General features: G+C 36.5%; 2 protein-coding genes and 1 long non-coding RNA gene across 4 annotated transcripts; 1 reads left to right on the forward strand and 2 right to left on the reverse strand.

Annotated features, from left to right (window-relative positions):
• The first annotated feature begins 514 nt into the window (after positions 1–514).
• On the forward strand, positions 515–13,541 carry LOC130896463 (putative nuclease HARBI1). 2 transcript variants are annotated; one of them, XM_057804603.1, is made up of 4 exons: positions 515–607; positions 11,364–11,752; positions 11,808–12,020; positions 12,702–13,541. In XM_057804603.1, the coding sequence occupies exons 2-4, from the start codon at positions 11,510–11,512 to the stop codon at positions 13,464–13,466; spliced, it is 1,221 nt and encodes a 406-aa protein (XP_057660586.1). In that variant the 5' UTR covers positions 515–607; positions 11,364–11,509; the 3' UTR covers positions 13,467–13,541. The 2 variants fall into 2 exon arrangements, with proteins under 2 accessions (XP_057660586.1, XP_057660585.1); XM_057804602.1 differs by lacking the exon at positions 515–607 and having other exon boundaries at positions 10,018–11,752.
• Positions 12,519–13,811, reverse strand: LOC130896464 (uncharacterized). The gene is made up of 3 exons (XR_009059574.1): positions 13,772–13,811; positions 13,567–13,682; positions 12,519–12,656 (listed from the first exon to the last, which is right to left on the reverse strand). It is a non-coding gene; the product is annotated as an uncharacterized LOC130896464 (long non-coding RNA).
• A 914-nt stretch (positions 13,812–14,725) lies between these two features.
• On the reverse strand, positions 14,726–16,077 carry LOC130896560 (uncharacterized). The gene is made up of 4 exons (XM_057804740.1): positions 15,421–16,077; positions 15,089–15,363; positions 14,835–15,016; positions 14,726–14,784 (listed from the first exon to the last, which is right to left on the reverse strand). Exons 1-4 carry the CDS (start codon positions 16,075–16,077, stop codon positions 14,726–14,728), a joined length of 1,173 nt encoding a protein of 390 aa, XP_057660723.1.
• Positions 16,078–19,415: the final 3,338 nt, after the last annotated feature.

Consider the following 19,415-nt stretch of genomic DNA (forward strand, 5'->3'; position numbering starts at 1 on the left):
AACCCGTTTTGCCTTCATATGTTCCAGATTTTTCAACAAATCTCACTTTGCCGAGCAGAGGCAAAGCTTCTCCATTCCAAAAGCAAAGGTGATCTGATGTCTTACTTCAGACACACACTAGAATTTTGCCTTAGGGCTAGCACATACATACAACTGTTGTATCTACTAACTGTTTCGTTGAGTTTTGTACTTTTCGTAATTTCTACTCAACTAAACAGTTTAGTTGATGGAGGTGCGCATACAATCGATTTTTCTATCTTCTCAAATCGACCAGTCTTTATCCAGCAACGCTCGAGTCGAAGATGCTACAAACAATATCAATTAACAAAAAAGTTTTAGTTTTTGCTTCGCTTCATAGACATTTTAATAGAGATAGAAAGAGAAGATACTATGTATATCCTATACTCAGTGATAGATTATCTAATGGAATATTTCATACGTTACATTCTACGCTAAAAGATTACCCAGACAAGTTTTTCAAATATTATATAATGAGTGGAGAAACGTTTAATGAAATAATTTCATTCCTGGGTCCTTACATAAAACGCGATGATACAAGATTGAGATGCGCTATATCAGTAGAAGAGAGATTTAGTGTTACTTTAAGGTAAGTAATAAAGTGAAGCACATTTATAATATAGTAATCAACGTTTTATTTTAATAGTTATTACAGCCAGTAATTTGATTTGTAAAACTTAAAATAAAATTTTAGTTCAAGTCTAGTAGAGAACTGTGTGGAGAAGGTGTGAAATTCGATATGTAGTTTTGCAAACTATTGTCAGAGTGTTGAGAGCTTGCAGATGGGCATTTTTGGATATGTTCCGGTCTAGAAGCGTCAATATGAGGTGTGGTAGATTCAGTGTAATATTCAGGTTGCTTTATTATTTGTTGTAATAAATTGTTTGTTGAAGGCTGTAATAAATTGTTCGTTGAAGGTTCTTGAACTTGTGAAGGCTGTAAAAAATGTTACGTGAAGGAAGTGTTACGGAAGATTGAGTATTTTTCGTCATCTGTCATAGACTGTAATGTAGAAACTAAAAAAGAGCAAAATGTTTGTCATCATCTAAATCATCTTTTAGTATATTCAACAAAGATTCTTCGAACCTCGGACCTGAGTTAACTCTTTTGTTTCTTGTATTTTATCTTATAATTGAGTCCATAGTGTCAAAGGCTTCAGTTTCATCTTAGTCTTCATCCGAAGTGGAATCTAGATTACCATCAGTGGGTCGTTCTACCAATGAAGATTTTAGAACTAGCAACTTGTCGAAATATCGACATTTTCGATGTTTTTTGCCGCTTGTCCGAATGCATTTAGGCAGAATCTACCATTGATTAAATTGATTAGAAACAAGTCAAAGGATCAAGTTTGTTCTAAAGTGAACGTGGACTAGAAACGTAAATTTCATTTGAAGCAGTGGCGTACCACTTTCTCCATCAAAAATATTTAGTCCTAGTCCAGTACAGACACCATTGCTGGAAATAAAAAACCATTTTTAGGCCAAAAAACGCTGTTTAATGTATAAACGCCGTACACAAAATTTCATAAAAATATTTGAAGTGATGTGAAATTGACAATAAGAAATTTATTTTATTCTTAGAAATTTAACACGCTGTATCTCAAAAGTTAAGTTCATATAAAGTTTCTTCTTAAAATAGGTACAAGAATCACCCCCTTAAATATTAGCATGTCATTGAGGAACACCCTGTATATCTATTATTATATATTTTATCGCCTGCGGAGAACCATAGTCCAAAAACATCATACTAGAGAAAATAGCATTCCAAATTTTTACAAAACGTCAAACTGAATCAACACGGCAACAGCTTCCGTTGTATTTTTTTTTGCTTTTTTCCTTCAAGTTTCCCTAGACATAACAAGGGTAATGGTTTAACACTTTCAAGACGAGTTTTTGTTTTAAGGGTTATGGGTTGGATTTTTAGTGGTTTTATGTCAGTAGCGGTCAAATAAAACATTGCATCGCAATTTGAATGAATTTTTATTTAGGAAAAGTACATATATGTACCACCAGTCTTTGAGGGTCTTCGAGAGTGGTACGTATATGTACCAGTCATCTTTCAAAGAATATTTCAATGAATTTTACATAAACGTAAAAAATGGTTAAGTGTGGTATGCAGCAAAACCATTCTGGCATAATGGTAACCTACATTGACTGCACACTGTCTTGGTCCTCTTCTGAATCTTAGATTCAGCACACCGAGCACATCTCCTAAGAGTTTTACCTTCCGTAGGTAAGTGCATCGGAATGTTTTTTAGACTTAGCCTTCTTTTGGAAGGACGACCATTTGTTGATGGACCTTCTACTAAAGTAGTTTTTTTCTGGTCTTCGTTCAGAATTGCTTCTGCTAATGGTACGAGAAAGTCCAGAAATGGCATTTTTTTTCCTGATAATTCTTTGTAAATTATCCAGGCATTTACAGCTGACATCATCAAAAGCCTGAAAAAAACTTTGATCCACCATTTTTTTTGATTTTCTATCAAATTCATACAATCCCGCCATTTGGTCTGCCCGGTCGACTCCTCCCTTGTGATCCCGATAAAAGGCAATCATTTCTGGACATTCTATAGGAGATCTTGTACCATCTTTGTTTTTCTTATTTAGCAATACAATGTTATTCATATGACAATTGCCGAGAACCAGGACATCTTGTATCCTGCCATTTTGTAAAAATTACACCCTTGTTGGTGCATTTGAAAACGGATTGACCCTTTTTCAGTTTTTCAGGTAGTTTCGAAATATTCTTCCTAGTAACTATACAGGTACCTACTGCTGCATAGTTTGTTGAATGAAGTAAGTCAACAGAGGTAAAGAAACGGTCAAAGCAAAGTGTTACATCGATCTCTTGGATAGTATTTGCAAGCGTATTGACTACCCTCTCTCCTAAAGTACCATCTTGGTTGCAGTCTTCTTTCTCCGCATAAATGTTGAAATCGTAAGTATATCCCGTTTCTGAGTCACAACGGAGCCACATTTTTATCCCTCGCTTTGTTGGTTTGAGGTGTGTGTGTGTTTTTTTTATAAGAGGGGGGAATCCTTTTTACGGATTTCAGGCATAGGTGGTACGCCTGGATATGTGAGACTCGACTCTGCGGCGCTAGTGCCCCTACTCACTAAACCCTAAACCTCTCATCTTCTATCCTCTCATCCCCCGCGGACCCGCCTTTTAGGCATTACATCGCAGAGGGAGGAATTAGCTGCTGCTCTTCCTTCTGGTAGTTAAGATTTTATATCTTCTATCTTCTAGTGGACGTCATTCGCTCTTCTTCTTTCAATGGAACGCAGTTCCGTAAGAACTTCCGTGACAAACGAATTGATAGCGTTCCAGGCAGCTTCTGATGACAGCATTTCTTCTACTATTGTCTCTGGCTGGAATCTCTTCTTTCTCCAGCTCATCTCGTTGTGGATAGAATCGTGGGCAGTCAAAGAAAACGTGCTCTGCGTCTTCATTGATTCCTGGGCAGGACGGGCACACCGGTGAATCATCATGCTTGAAGCGGTGAAGATATGTCCGAAAGCATCCATGTCCTGACAACATCTGCGTCAGATAATAGTTGACCTCGCCATAACTCCGATTCGGCCAAACGTCGATCTTTGGTATGAGCCGGTATGTCCATCTTTCTTTTGTTGCGGCATCCCACTGCAATTGCCATCGTGTGATGCTGTTCTGCCGTTCTGCCGTTCTTCAGCTCTGAGTTCCTCGGCTATTAGTGTAGTTGACCTCTTTCGTTGGTAAAGGTTCCTTCTTTCCTCAGCTAGAACTCTGAGTGGCAAAGTTCCGGAAATGACACAGACTGCTTCCTCCGATATTGTGCGGAAGGCGCTGGCTACTCTTACAGCATTTGGACGATATACTGGTCCAGCCTTTCTCCATGACTCTTGCAGCTCCAGCGCATCTGCCCAAATGGATATTCTATAAGTGAGCACCGATGTGACAACTGATGATAATAGTAGTCTTCTGCTTTGCTTTGGGCCGCCGACGTTAGGCATCAGTCTTGCGAGACTAGCTCTTACTACCGATGCTTTGGCACTGACGTGTTCTACCTGCTGCTTGAAGTTGAGTCGGGCATCAAGCATCACTCCCAGATATCGGATATACGGTTGTGATGTGATTTCTTGTGTACCGACTTTCAGCTTGATGGTCTCTACTGCTTTTCTGCTGCTAATAAGCACTGCCTCAGTCTTGTGCTTCGCCAGTTGGAGATTCATATCGTCAATCCATTGGTTGACTTTGTCAAAGGTGATGTCGAACATATGGCTTATCTCATCAAGATGTTTGGCAACGATCACGACCGCTACATCATCTGCGTACGCTATCAGTTTGACGTTACTTGGTAGTTTCAGTCTTAACAGTCCGTCGTACATGCCACAGGAGTGGGCCTAGAACAGAGCCCTGAGGTAAACCTTCTGTAATATCGTACTCCTTAGGACCATTCTTCGTGTCATATTTGATAACTCTATCGGTAAAGTAGCTGGCTACTATCCTACACAGATATTCTGGAACGCTTTTCTCTCGTAGAGCTTGCATGATGCAGTTCCAGTTGGCGGAATTGAAGGCGTTTTTGATGTCTAATGTCGCCACCAGGCAATACTTCTTTGTGCCGCCTATCCATCTGGTTCCTGCGATCGCTTCCTTAGCGATATTAACAACCAGATTAATCGCGTCCAGTGTTGATCGTCCTTTCCGAAATCCATACTGGTTGTCTGCTAGGAGTTGATTGACTACTTCTTCTATTCGTTGATGAATTATACGCTCTAAAATTTTACCTGCTGTATCTAACATGCAGAGTGGACGGTAAGATGACGGTTCATCCGGCGGCTTTTTTCCTTTTGGAAGCAGTACCAGTCGTTGCTGTTTCCACTTCTTTGGGAAGGCAATATTAGGGATTCCTCTTCAGTGACAGATGGTATGTCGTCCAGTTCACTTGGAGCCAACTGGTAATCGAAATTTCTTTGCTGTGGGAACAACGCAGTGACGATTTTTTGAAGGAGATGAGGACACGTAGGTGATGGCATTTGTTGCTTTTTCAAGTGGACCTTATAAGGCCTACCCCACACGTCTTTGTCTCTACCTCGTATATAAGTTATTTCCAGCATCTTCTTTTGCTCTCTTTAATAGCTTTATAAGGCTCATGACGCGCTTTTTTGTACTCTGCGATTAACTCCGTTGAGTTGGGCCGTTAATAGCCGCGCTGAGAGATTCTTCTCTTCCTGTGAGACTCTTTACGAATGCTGCTGATGTGGTCGTTCCACCAATGCACTGAAGATCTTGAGTTCATGCCACATTTACGAGGCATACTTGCATCACAAGCATGTTACTCTCCTCATCAGGTCCTTAGTCTGCTCTTCCACACATCCAAAGTTGATCGGATCACTGTCGAGAGCTATTAGCAATAATTCTGGGTCAAAAGACTTTACTTTCCAACCAACGTTGTTAGATAGCTTGATATGCCTCCTGAAGTTCTGGTTGCTTGATATTTCCCAGAATATTGCATGATGGTCGCTGGCGGTGTAGATATCCAATACTTCCCATTTGTCGTTACCTTTAGCAAGGCTACTACTGACAAAAGTGAGATCTACAATCGAGATCAGATGAACTCCGTACCCTTTTGTTATTCTTCTTGGGGAAATTTTTATTGAGGTCACCAGCAACTGACTCAGTGTCAGCTTCGGCTCCGGTGTCCATCGCTTCAACAGGTGGTAGTTCCGCTTGTTTTGGCGTCGCCGTCTGCAGTGACTCGCTTGGTTTTTGGGTGACGTGGCCATGCCGCTGTTGCATTTCCTGCCATTGTTGATCCTGATTTCTGAACCTTCTCAGGGTACTGCAGAGGTTCATTGACGTCGTTTTGATTTCCTTGTGGACATTTAGCTTATTTTGAAGGAAATCTTGCAGTCCATTGACTAGCTTTTCCAAGTGTTCTAGCGCATCTGTTCTCTTCTTCTTCACACTGAGTAGTAGAGGGTCTTGCTGAGCATGAGGCCCATTTCCTTCATTCTTTTGTGATTGTTGATTAAGGTTCTCCATAAACTCTGATATGACTCCAAAGCAAAAGGTCGTCTCCGAACGCGATGCCTCCGGAAGTGGGGGTGAGATTCCTTCTACAGCTACCCCCATTGCTGTGAAAGTTTCTGGTTCTGAAGCGGGAAAATTAAACCGCTTCGACCCTGCACCTGTTTGTCCACGGGAGCGTATTTTATTTGACTCCTACCTTCTGCCCTCGTTAGCTATGGAAAATAAGCTTCATCCAAGGACATAGGGCATCCTCCCATCCGCTCGGGGAGACGCGCCTGCTAGCAGTTTCTTTTCTGCTGCAGCCATTTTTCAGTTAAGAGGGTTGATCCCTTCGCCCTGCCTCTGACTCACTTAGATATCATTCTTATTTCTTATTACACTGAAGTTAACACTTTCTTCTCATCTCTTACAAACCAGTGATCTACCCCACGTATGACCACAAGTGAGTGATCGCTAGAAGTCAAGTCTGAAGAATATAGCGAATTCCGAACTAATTTGACGTCAATTCTGGCTGTTGTAGTGGTGGGTCTGCAAATAGGTGCATTATTCTTATGCAAGATTACACTTTTGCATCACTTCTTTTATCTTTTTCTTCAATCTCTTTATGTAAATTTGGGACTAAAGTGGCATTAATAATTACTTGTTATTGTGGCCCTCTATCAAAGTTACTTCATAACATTCTAAAATTTATTAAATTACCTTCAAGTGCACCAAATCATGCTGCTCAGCATAATTCATTTGATAATGAAATGTGACTCTTGAAATCGAGTTTCTACTATAGGCACATTTAAATAAGTTCAATATCTGTTTTCATATCTATAGTTCATAATTTCATATATCATAGGTATTCTCTGAACTTACAGGCATATTGGTGCTATGATTATTATGAAGTGCAACAGCATCTAATTTGGCAGATTCGTTGGGATCATAAGTAACCACAGAAGCAGCTGAGACTCTTTGTATTTATCTTTTAAACTGTAAAGACATAATATCGTAATTTCTTTATTCCAATAAGAGTGTACTGGAAATTGAGTCCATGAACTCGGCTTGATAACGAATCTCTCGTCTTTTATTATATCATGACACTGTTCATCTAATATTTTAGCAAGATTATCCATAGTAGGGATGGCAAATAAATTGAATAAATTCTGAAGATTGACAAAGACATTTTACTTGAGAGATCGTATTATTCAGTGGCAGAATTTTACCATTTACCATAGCCTCAATAGAATGGCATAATTCAATTTAGTGTGAAGTAAGATATTATAATTACTATATTTAGTCAAATTGTTATTTTATATTCTGTAATATAAAATTGTGTTGCTTTGTCGATAAAATTGTAAAACTAGTTACTCATGATATTCATTTTAGAAAATAGGATGTTGAGATTTACAACATCGTAGGCTCCTTTTAGGTCAATAAAGAGACGTTCTTAGAAAAGGATAATTGGATGTCTGAGACAAGTTGTGCTAGAGCGTCTACAGTTCCTTGACCTCTACGAAAACCATATTGAATTTTTGGTGCCAAGGAGTTACTTTCTATAAAAATCTCCAGCCGATTCTTAATCAAACGTTCAAAAGTCTTTGTTATGCATGAGAGTAAAGAAATGGGTCGAAAAAATGTCGGTGAATCAGGTTTTTTATTGGGTTTTATAATTAACGTTATAATAATCTCTTTCAATTTATCTGAAGAATCTTGTCCAAGCCACCAACTATCATTTTGTATGTGAAACTATCTATACCGGGAGCAGTATTTCGCGACGTTTTTATTGCAGTATGCAGCTCTTCTAGAATAAATGGTTTTCCTAGGAATTCCGATTTTGACTGTAATGAAAAATTATAATTTTCTGTTGATAAAAATGGGGGGCTTAAAACTGATGGCGGAGCTAAGGAGTTTAATATTTGATCTATTAATTCTGGAGTTAAGTTTGGTGATTATTAATACATTTAACTTTGTGTCATATATTAGACAAAGGAGTACTTTTATTTAAACTATTTAAATATTCAAGCCAGCATTGCTTCTATTTTTTCTTGAATATTAATGTTGCTTTGGCGGAAATATTTTTATAATGTAGATAGTTCTCTAAATTATCCAGATGTTTATATTTATTCAATGCTTTTTTCCGTTCTATAGATGCTGATGAACAGGCAGCATCCCACCAGTATGGTCTAGGATGAAACTGTTTGTGAGATTTTTTTCTGGGCATCGCTTGATTTGCGGAAGTGGACATTAGTTCAAAGAATAATAATAGTTTGTCCTCATTTGGAAACAAATTTTGATCACAAGTCTTGATTCAAGAATATTTTTGAAATGGTGCTAGTCTGCACGAGAGCCTGTTCATTTAGTTGAAGGGTTGATTAGAGTATACAAAGACACGATTTGCAATTCCATAATTATTTGGTAGTGGTCCGATCCCATTGTATCATCAAATACTTCCCAATGTATTTTACTTGCTAGAGAAGGGGTTGTTATGGTTAAATCAACTGCTGATTTATATTGATTTGGCGCGTTACTCTAATGGGAATACCATCATTGAGTACAACTAGATTGTGCATTAAAATCTCCACAGAATATTGTAGTCAAAGGGAAATGTTGAAATAATTTTTCCCAATATTTATTATTCTCATAAACATTAGTTTTCATTGAAATTGTTTTCATTGGTTTTCATCAATGCTTTGGAAGTTGCTGTCCTGGTGTGATTTTTGAAACGTGTTTTTAAAGCTCTGAACGATGTCATCAATATAATAAGTTTTGGTCGGCTTTTCTGGAGAGACAAAATATAATTTTGACTCAATAAGTTTGAACCTATCCCTTGAAATAGCGTTTTTTATAGTTTTATAGTTATATTCCCCATTGATGAATGTTTTGACCAATAATGTATAATTGATGGTAGTCGATTATAGGACATGAGAACTGAGCCGATCACAGTCTGTATTTCACCTACATCAGTATCTGAAATCCGTTTTTTCTTCTTTCCTTTTGGAGGATATTTAGTCGGGCATTGGTGCATTGTGCAATGTACGTATAAAGCGAGCGAAGAAATATCTTATGAAATACATCAATGGGGCTCATGTCTTTGTGAAATTTTGAAGATAAAGAACACTCACGTGGAAGTGGGACACTTTCTTGGAACAAAATCTGTTGTTACATCTGACCATATAATTCTACGATTTTTTGAATCGCCAGAGTCTTTACCATGAGCAGTTTCTCCACCCGATGATTCACTTTCAATAGTTTCAATGATTTCTTCCAAGCTTTCTACCTACTGAGAATCCACATCATTATTGCCGGATAATGATTCATTATCTTGGCCCGAATTTTCTGCAGATGATGGCTCCCATAGATCGCTACTGCCCGCCGAAAAGTCTGATACACAGAAACATCTCACATATGGTTAGCGATGTGATCCATCTCATCTCTACTTAATTTATTTATTATGCACATCGTGTTAAACAAAAAACAAACAAACATGTACCGACATCTAGTGCAGTTACGGACTGCTGGTACGATGTGTACCACTGTAGAAAACAGCTGTTTTTTGTTATTTCCAGCAGTGTTTCGCAACATATTTTGTCGTAATATTGTAAGATTCACCTTAACTAAGTCCACACACAAAATTGGCGCAATTTAGGTCACTTTTTTCCGTGAAAATCAACTAAAAACGTAGCGTAGAACGTGGCTCGGCACAAATAAACAAATACCACATAACTCCAAATAAAATTCCGCGCATCACAGTTTCATAGGGAGGTAGGAGACGCACTGGTACGTATACTAATCATTCAAAATATAAATATTTGCTTATAGTCTCCGCGTGATTCATGCTGGTACATATGTCGACAGGCTCGAAAAGGTTAAAAAAATTCAAAATAAATTTTTTTTAGTAGTTTCGTCATTACTGTGTATGTAGCAAATTATATTTCCGTTGCCGAAAATATGTTTTTTAAAAATTTCATTCGATATAAAATTACAATTGGTGAATGATTATAATTAATCTCTTAAGCGAACTAATTATAATACATTACAAAGGTGTTTACAATCTTTCGTTTATATAATAAAATTATTGCTGACAATGTGTTTACAATATTTGATACTATTACGTTTTAATAAAATGACCTTCTAGAATTTTCTCTCCATAACTAGCAGTGCATTTTTGGATTGAGGTGATGACTTGAATGATAAAGAAAAATACGAATATTGCCAAAACATTTTTATTGTTTTTGTTAAAATACAGTAAAACACGCATTAAGTCTAGTAGTTTCAAGAAACAAAAACAATGCGAACAAAGTAAAATAACAAAGGAATGTAAGAAAAAAATATACAATTGAAGATACGAGTGGATAAAGGTGTCATGTAACATTTTTTAAATAATGAGTAAATGTGGTTTAACTTTTTTTAATTGGAACTTTTTTATCCACTTGACTCTTGAAACTTACTTTGACCAGTGTGCTGAGAATGTTAATAAAAAATTTTTAGCTAATAATGTATTCTAAAAATGTTTTGCATTCCATGAAAAAATTGATTAAAATGCACATGACACCTTTATCCATGAATAAATTGAGAAAAAATAAAACATAAGAAAATGCTAATGGAGTACAATAATTATTGTTGGAATATTTTTATATATATTGAAAAAGTTTACAATGTTGTTGCAATTAATTGGTTTTTCTTTTCTTCTTAGGATTTGCCTCGTTTTCTTCCAAAACATTTTCATAGAACCACCGGTATTCTTCTTTCACAAATTTGATTTGGTCACGCAGATTGCTTAGCTTTTCGGCACTTAGTCCACATCTTTTTTCACGAAATCTGTTTAGTGTAATTTCATCTTCTGTACTAACTGGTCTTCTTCCTTTTGTCACTAAGTCTACCTTCAGAAAAGGCGTAAATTCATCAAGGTTATTTTTGTATAAGTAGGATCCACATTCGTCAACCCGTATCCACTTAATGTGGTCTCTAAAGTTAATTTTTTGGCCTAGTTCATTTGTCTTTTTATTCCAGAGATGTAGTTTTCGAGAAAGTTCCTCAAAATCATAAAAGTAATGTTCCATGTCAACACCACTACAATTTTTTGTACTAGCGGATTTAATAATATCACGATATTGTTCTGGTGTATATATATTTTCAACCTTTCGTAGTTTTTTCTCTATTCTGCCAAAATTTCTATCGGAATCCAGATAACTATGTCCGACTTCCGGAAATTTGTGATCAATAACCTTAAACATTCCTTTTAAAATCAATAGCTGATAAAGACAAATTATGTTAAAATTTTTATTTTGCCCAGCGCAAGAATCCGACCCTATGACCAGATGATTAATGTTTTCATTGCATTCTTTCAGTAGCTGACAGAATCTGTAAACGCAACTGGCTATTAGTCTAACGCGGGATTTACATTTACGAGTACTCGGATCCGAGTTATATTTGCGAGTTGAGTTCAATCGTTTACATTACGTCCGAGTAAATTCAAATCTTTTTGTGTTTAAAAATGGCTCCTTCAAGAAAAAAACGTGCCGCTATAACTTTAGTATTGTTTATGGTGTTTAAAAAGAGGAAAGAATATGACAAAGTTAAACGAAATAGAAGTATTTGGGTTAAACAACATTTACAAGAGCGCCACAGACTTGGAATTGAAGAAAATCTGCTAAAAGATTTGTTAACCCAAGACGGGAAAGATTTTAAGAATTTCATGCGGATGGACTACGAAACATTTTGTATGTTACATATAAAGGTGAGAGAATGATTGGGTATACATGACCTAGCAATTATTATTTATTTAATTTTAGGTTTCCCCCTATATAAAAAAACAGAATACATATTTACGAAGTGCTATAAGTTCTGAATTACGCCTTGCAATAACATTAAGATTTCTTGCAACTGGAGATAGCTATAGGTCATTAGAATATCTGACCAGAGTATCAGCTTCCACAATAAGTTTATTTGTTCCTCAAGTATGTGAATATGTATATGAAGTGTTGCAGCCCCAGTATTATATGAAGGTATGTATTTAATAAAAGGTTGCACTTATTTTATATATTTATTATAACCCAACATTTTTCACAACTTTTTTTTATATTAATTCCTAATTTCTAACATCTTTTAATTTACAAAAATCACTAGATGGATAAATAGTCTTCCGTAATACTGGCACTTTCCATTGCTTCAAAAATTGCGTTACTCCCACGATATGTGACGTTGTCAAGCGATGCTGAATAGGTTGACTGAGAAGAATGACTGGAAGAAGGTGTCGGTATATTATATTCTTCTGGAGAAAAAGGAGATGTCAAGCCTGGGGAAACTGTCCTATTTGAATTATTTTTACTGGATATTTTGCGCTGATTCAATATCTTTAATCTTCTATGTGTGATGAGCTGCTGAATGTCCAATTGTAGTTGCAACGCATCTTCTAAAGGCATTTCTTTAAGCTGTGCCGCGACGCTCTCTCCAAACTTATCAAATTCCGTCGAATCTTCCTTACATATTGCACTTAGACTATTTACGGCATCTTCTAACCCTCTATCTACATTTGTTTCTTGGCGACGAGCTCGTTTACCACACTGTGATTCCGAATTGGTACTTCGGGGAGTTTCTTGTGTGATTGTTGTATTGTGTTCTTTATTTGTTGATTTTTTCACCTAAAATAATTAAATTTGTAAATTAATGTATACATTTATTTCTAGTTTCCTTGCACAAAAGGCGAGTGGGAAAAAATTGCCAAGGAATTTGAAAACAAGTGGAATTTTCCATATACCATTGGTGCTATAGACGGCAAACATATTGTAATAGAAGCACCGCCCAATGCAGGATCCTACTATTTCAATTACAAGGGCACACATAGTATAGTGTTATTCGCTTTAGCAGACGCAAACTATAATTTTTTGTATATTGATGTTGGTTGCAATGGACGTATATCAGATGGAGGTATCTTCAAAAATTGTACATTAAATCAAGCATTGCAAGAAGCCACTTTAAATCTACCACCTGATAAATGCTTACCAAATCGCATTAAGCCAGTACCGTATGTTATGCTAGGGGATGAGGCATTTGCTCTTTCAAAGAATCTTCTAAAACCATTTCCAAGGAGCAGGCCTCTTAATGCAAAACAGAAAGTTTTTAATTACCGACTCTGTCGTGCACGTAGAGTAGTAGAAAATGCCTTTGGTATTTTGACATCACGTTTTCGAATATTTAGAAAACCAATTTGTCTAAAAGTAGAAACTATTGATAAAATCGTTTTAATCGCATGTGTCTTACATAACTTCTTAAAAAAACAATGCCAAGAGGTTACCCTAAATTACGAGCTTGAAGATATTCCAACAAGTATGAGAGGAATAGCTCATCAAGGAAGTAACAATGCGAGTGAAGTCGCGCATTCAATACGTAACGAATTTGCAGAATATTTTTATAATGAAGGCCAAATTGATTTTCAGTGGACACATATTTAGAAATTATTTGATTTTGATTTTTCAACATATGAAAATAATTTATTGTTACTTATTAATAAATGACTAAACACTAAATAATGGCTTTCATTTATGAACTCACGCATTTTACAACTGATGGCGTGGAATTTGTCTTTCTCTGCGTAGTGACATCATCCAAAAAAGTCATACTACCAAACCAAGATAAATTTGGTGTATAAATATCCTCCGTACCAGACCCTGTAAATAAAAATGCAAACAAGTTCTATCTTTGCTTTTATTATTATTGTATTAAAGAAAAGAAAATAATGCTTAACTGGTTTTTTTACCTGTAGATTTTGATACATCGACTTTTTTCTTTTCCTGAAGGTACGTGGAACGAATGTTATTTATTTTTTTCTTCACTTGTTCTATGGTAATGTTCATAATATCCGCCATTGCTTCATAGGCGTTATTTCTTTTGTTAATGTCACGGTATTCTTTACACTTCACATCCCATAAACAATCAAAAGATCGATAAATATCAATAAATTGTTCCATCTGTTCCGCCGAAAATTTAGTTTCCGCCATTTTAACTCTCAATAACCACGTTTACTTGGAGACAGGACTCGGTTTGCGCTCTACTTGATACTAACTCGTATCCAAGTGGGAACACTGTACAAGTAAACATTTACATTTCAGAGTTTGTCTCCAAGTAGGGTAACTCGGATCCGAGTACTCGTAAATGTAAATCCCGCTTAAGAGCCAGCTTAAATCTGACAGTACATATTTTACCATAGCTGAACTTTCGTCCAGTGAGAGTCCTATATCCACTAAACAGGGAATGGGTACTAGCTAAGCCCGGCCGCGGTTTGGGGTTTCTCAGGTGAGCCAGGTAAGAAAATTTAAGAGATTTTTAAAGTATTTTACGACGTCTGCCCTTTCCATATATTATAATATACATCTCTAAGAACTGAAAAATAACAATGGCTGCCGATTTTAACGGTTGCAACACCGCGGCAGCCGCTTTTCAAAATTTGAAAAAAAAATTTTTTTTAAACTATTTTACGGCGTCTGCCATTTTTGTATATTATTTGTCCATCTATTTTAAGCTAATATTAAAAATGGCTGCTGTTTTATCCGGTTGTTAGTATCTGGTTTACAGTAAAATCTTACCTGCAATTCGTGTATAGTAATAGGTATTCATAGGTGTGATTTTTACATTGGTAGAATTTATATAATATATAGAAGTGTTTCGGGAGTGTTTTTATCGGTATTTATCAGCTCCGGTTCAGGTTCTGACTCTAAGGCTGAAGTAGAGGGCATTTTGTTTGAGTGGTATTATTAGATTCAGTAGCGTAAACTAAAAGGTAAAAAATTAGTTTAAAGAGAGGTCTCTAAATTTACACTAACCTGCAGAAGTATTGGGATCTAATTTTTCATCTTCAGAATCCAAGTAGGCATACTCTGGTATAGCACCAGGATTAAATGGGCAGATTCCTGTAGATTTAAAAGCCGACACAGCGTTATCAACAGTTGCTGCTTTTGACCACGCCTCCGACAACAATTGACCAAATTGCATACGAGAAATTTTCCTACCAGGATTTGCTTTTACAAATATGTTGCAAGCTTTATTTCAAAAGGCTTTCAGGCTTTTAAAGAAACACCTGTCCAAGGGTTGAAGGAACTGAGTAGTATGACCAGGTAGACAAAACAGAATAACATTATGTTCATCGGCATATTCCAGCATTACTACCAAATTACAATGACTGGCATGACCATCCAGTAAAAGTAGAATTTTTCCGTCTGGTTTACGTGGAACAAAATGTTCTTTTAACCAGGTAAACATCAAATCCGTATTAATATAAGCGGATTTTTCGTTCATGTAAACCACAGAACCCGGAGACATACCATCCTCAAACTCGGTTTTTTTATTTTTGCCCTAAAAAATGCAAGCTGGTGGTATGTAAAAACCTTCTGCATTACAACATGAGATTACTGTAATTGTTTCTCCCTTTTCTGATGATGTTATTGCGGCAACGTTTTTTGAGCCTTTCTGAGCAATAACATAACCTGGCTTATTATTAAGTTGGAGACCCGTCTCATCCATATTAAATATATGACCAGGCTTGTTTACTAAACCGGCCTCCATTAATGTTGTTTCTAACAGATTAAAGTACGCCGAGACCTTTTCTTTATTCATACCGTTGCATCGAGCTAGTGATACACCCTCAGCTTTTCTAACACTCAAGTCTGGATGTCGTTGTAAAAACATATGTAACCAGTCATAACCAGCAAGTTTACTGTCTCTATTAAAAGGGTGTTTAATTTTAAGCTGATCTGCCAGGTGAAACGCCATTGCTCTGACATTTTCACGAGTTGGCGCAAATCCGTGTTTTTGTAGCTTTTGTATATGAAACCTAATTTTTAATTCATTCTGGATGCCAAGGATACAAGGCGGTCCAAGAGTTCTTTTGATAAAGTCATTATTTTTAAGTCGCCTTCTAAGTGTTGGAGGAGGAATGTTGTTGAAAGTGCGGCATGCTTCTCTCAAGCCCATCACACCGTTTTTAACTGCTTCTGCAGCCCGGAGTAGGTCGGCTTCAGTCCATTTTCCCCTTTGCACTGTCCCTTTTCTAATATATTTTGTTGGCATGATTCTAAAATCTGCAATAAATTATAAGCACTGTAATAAGTACCTACACACTTCGGGATAGATGGCCCGTGAGCCAACTAACCCGAATGTCCATTGGGCCATCTGTCCCAAATGCATGGGAGTGATGGCCCCCTTTATATCTCGCATGTGCTAGGATATAAAGAAACTTTCGTCATCTTAACATAACCTCAAACAATCCCAAACTTAAGATTGGCCATAAATAAGTCCGAAAAAAACTATGTTGGAGTTAACAATTATTCTTAAAACGGACCTTAATTATTTTTAAGGCATGCAAAATAAAATTTTTGTAATAACTTACCCAAAAACTCACTAAATTTATTCAAAAATGGAGCACGGTATGCACGACATGAATATTAGAAGGTGGCTAAAGTAACGCTAAACGTAAAGTTAAAATTTGCGGAAATATTGGAATGGGTCATCTTACACGTTGGGCCATCTATATATATATATATATATATATATATATATATATATATATATATATATATATATATATATATATATATATATAAAAACGATCACATCTACTACTTTTCATGAGCATAATAAGGAAAAAAGGTCTATTATAAGGCTGTAGCAAATATGAAATGATTATTTAGGTGAAAGAAAAAATTTCTAAGGTTGATTGAAAATATTTATTTATTCATATCAGAATGTAGTCATTTTTTGAAATAATTAAAAACAAATAAAAATCCAAATTGTCTCGTAATGATAAATTTTATTATTAATTTTCATCGTCGGAATCGTCAACAGCAACTTTGAAGTAATCTCCATCCACCACATCAGATTCTGTAAAAATGAAATACGAATTTTTAAGTTAGCTTATGATATTAAAAATAAGTGATAATTAAAATAGTGTCACTATGCTGTTATTACCTTCAGAATTTAAAATTAAGTCACCGACAGAGCTAGGAAGTTGGTCACCGTCGAACCACTTGAACACGTAACAGTTTCCTATCTCCATCCAACCATATTCCATAGGACTCAATGATGTGGGCTCTTTCATATGAGCATTTTTCCAAATGCTGGATATATAATGCGTCCTCAAAACTTGTTGAAACAATTCCGATTTACACGGAGGAATCGAGCTTACATCAAAGCTTCGGAGTTTTTTATTAAAATTTTCTTTTGTATCTGCTGCCTTGTAAGAATGAACAAATAATTGAAACCTCCCATCATCAACATCGATAGATTTTTTAGCATTGTACATGAGACAAGTGTACTTCTGGATAACATTAAACAATTCAAGTAAGGTGTCCTCAGTCAGACTAATGTCACCGAAAGCAGCGAATGCTTCTTGAAACACAACGTTATTTTTCAGTAACGTGAAAGGTTTTTTTTTGCCTCGATTAAAAAAAGCTGGATTAAAATCACAACCAGTGAAAGCATGGAAGCCAATTAAGCTTTTAGCTAGAAGTGGACCAAGTTGTGTGTATATTTTACTGACATCTAGGCCAAGCAACGGGGATTTTTTCGTGACACAAATCTTAACAGGTAGCGAGTGGTGCCAATCGATAGAGTAAGTTGCCCCCATCAAAACAGTATACTTTTAAACTCGAGAAAATCGCGCGTTTGTTTGTTATTAACAAAAAACTGTAAATTTTCGGACTTTTTTTAGAAGAACATATGCGCTTTATGCATGCAAAACCCTGTAACTGTGCGATTATTAGTTTTGCCGTAACGGTTGTTTAAACAAATTAACGCGAAATTTTCCCGAGTCTCCTAGTGACACACGGATCGTTTAAATTCAATTTTGAAAACGGATTTCGAAAGAATGCGACCTCAGCTACACAATGTATATTCTGATTTTTCGAAAAAAAAAAGAAAAACTGTTTCAAATCCGACGTCAAAGATGACCGTTTTTCTTCGCGCGCCGCGAAATAGTCGAAGAGTGGGGGGAGCAGAGGCGGAGGAGAGCAGCGCATATATAGTAATAGCTGCGCGCTGCTCGCGGCACACGTATATTTGTAGTTATCTGAGTTCGCTCATTGATTTTTCGTAATAAAGATGTTGTTATTTTTTTGTTTAATGCATGCAGTTATAATTAACGTGTAAATGCGCAAATTCGATGGGTCATGGAGGTGAATGGGAATAATAAGCACAAACTGTTGTTTTAATGAACTTTACTGTATTTTTACTATTGTACATAGTTATTTATAAATTCGGAATCATACAAAAGATATATAACATTTATTTACATGCAGGTACATATATTATTTCGTCATATTCTAACTTAATAAATAATAACGCTAACATTACGACGCTTTTTTTTTACTGGGCATACGGATTCGATATCCTCATCACTGCTTTCGTTTTCGTTTTGCATTGGAATAAAATTACTCGCCTCATCATCAAGATTCTGTTCTCGAGCAACCATATTCGCATAGTAATCCCCCATCAATTCGTCATCATCTACATTTTCATTTCGTGAGTTAATCCGCCGGTGCATTTCATCGCGCGCATCAGCAACTGCTCGATCGTCATGTCAGACCATATCCCTGACCAAAATCTATTAGAACGTCTAATAGTGAAAAAGCCCTGCTTACAAAACTTGTCATATTCAACAATATCCATAATATCCTTTAACTGTGACATTTTCTGCACGTACAGCAGACATGCCTTTGCATATAAATGATGTCCAGACGCAAAAAAAATAGGCGTAATTAATTTTACGGTCTCAAGGTGTAACTCGAAATCTCCAGATCGTTCGGCATCGATGAATCGCAATAGTAAGCAGACAAGTTTGAAATAAAGCACCCATAATTTCGCGGTAGGACCTCGTTCTTCAATTTTTGTAATCGCGGAAACGAACTTTTGCTCGATGCCTGTCATAACGAGATCTGATAAATTCAAATGAATATCCTCTCCACCAACTTTTTTCAGATTTTCTTGTAAAAATAATTTTTCATTATCATCAAGCTCAATCGTTCGGAAAATTATAGAAGCCAGAGCTGCTTGAACTAAAAGATGTCCACGCACGCTCCGCGAAAAAGCGTGACCCATCAGCGCTTTGTCAGCCGACAATTCCGCATAGATCGTACAAAATGCTTCTGTAAGACCGCCTCCTTTCATAATCGTATTTATACCACCGAGATACGATAAACCTAAATGAAACCCGCCGAGCCGAAGAATAATCGATAACAGATTGTATGGGTCATTATCGGGATCTATCGAAGCAAGCACTTCATTCCCCTTCATAAACAGCGGCAAATCGAACGTTACAAAGCAGTGTTTTTGATTGTTTTTATTTGCGCGGAGCCTAGCGTCTATTAACGCTGTTAACACAGTAGTATGATCGCTTGGTGGTGCTTTGATAA

Source organism: Diorhabda carinulata, chromosome 7, assembly GCF_026250575.1.
Source record: "Diorhabda carinulata isolate Delta chromosome 7, icDioCari1.1, whole genome shotgun sequence".
In the NCBI taxonomy this organism is placed as follows: domain Eukaryota; kingdom Metazoa; phylum Arthropoda; class Insecta; order Coleoptera; family Chrysomelidae; genus Diorhabda; species Diorhabda carinulata.

Excerpts from the sequence above, each read along its gene's own strand:
- LOC130896463 (XM_057804603.1), top strand. The coding sequence starts at position 11,510 with ATGGCTCCTTCAAGAAAAAAACGTGCCGCTATAACTTTAGTATTGTTT. Across the intron at positions 11,753-11,807 it reads TTTGTATGTTACATATAAAG|GTTTCCCCCTATATAAAAAA; the intron begins GTGAGAGAATGA and ends ATTTAATTTTAG. Across the intron at positions 12,021-12,701 it reads AGCCCCAGTATTATATGAAG|TTTCCTTGCACAAAAGGCGA; the intron begins GTATGTATTTAA and ends ATTTATTTCTAG.
- LOC130896560 (XM_057804740.1), bottom strand. The coding sequence starts at position 16,077 with ATGCCAACAAAATATATTAGAAAAGGGACAGTGCAAAGGGGAAAATGG. Across the intron at positions 15,364-15,420 it reads AAAAGGGAGAAACAATTACA|GGCAAAAATAAAAAAACCGA; the intron begins GTAATCTCATGT and ends TGCATTTTTTAG. Across the intron at positions 15,017-15,088 it reads TTCCTTCAACCCTTGGACAG|GAAAATTTCTCGTATGCAAT; the intron begins GTGTTTCTTTAA and ends AAATCCTGGTAG.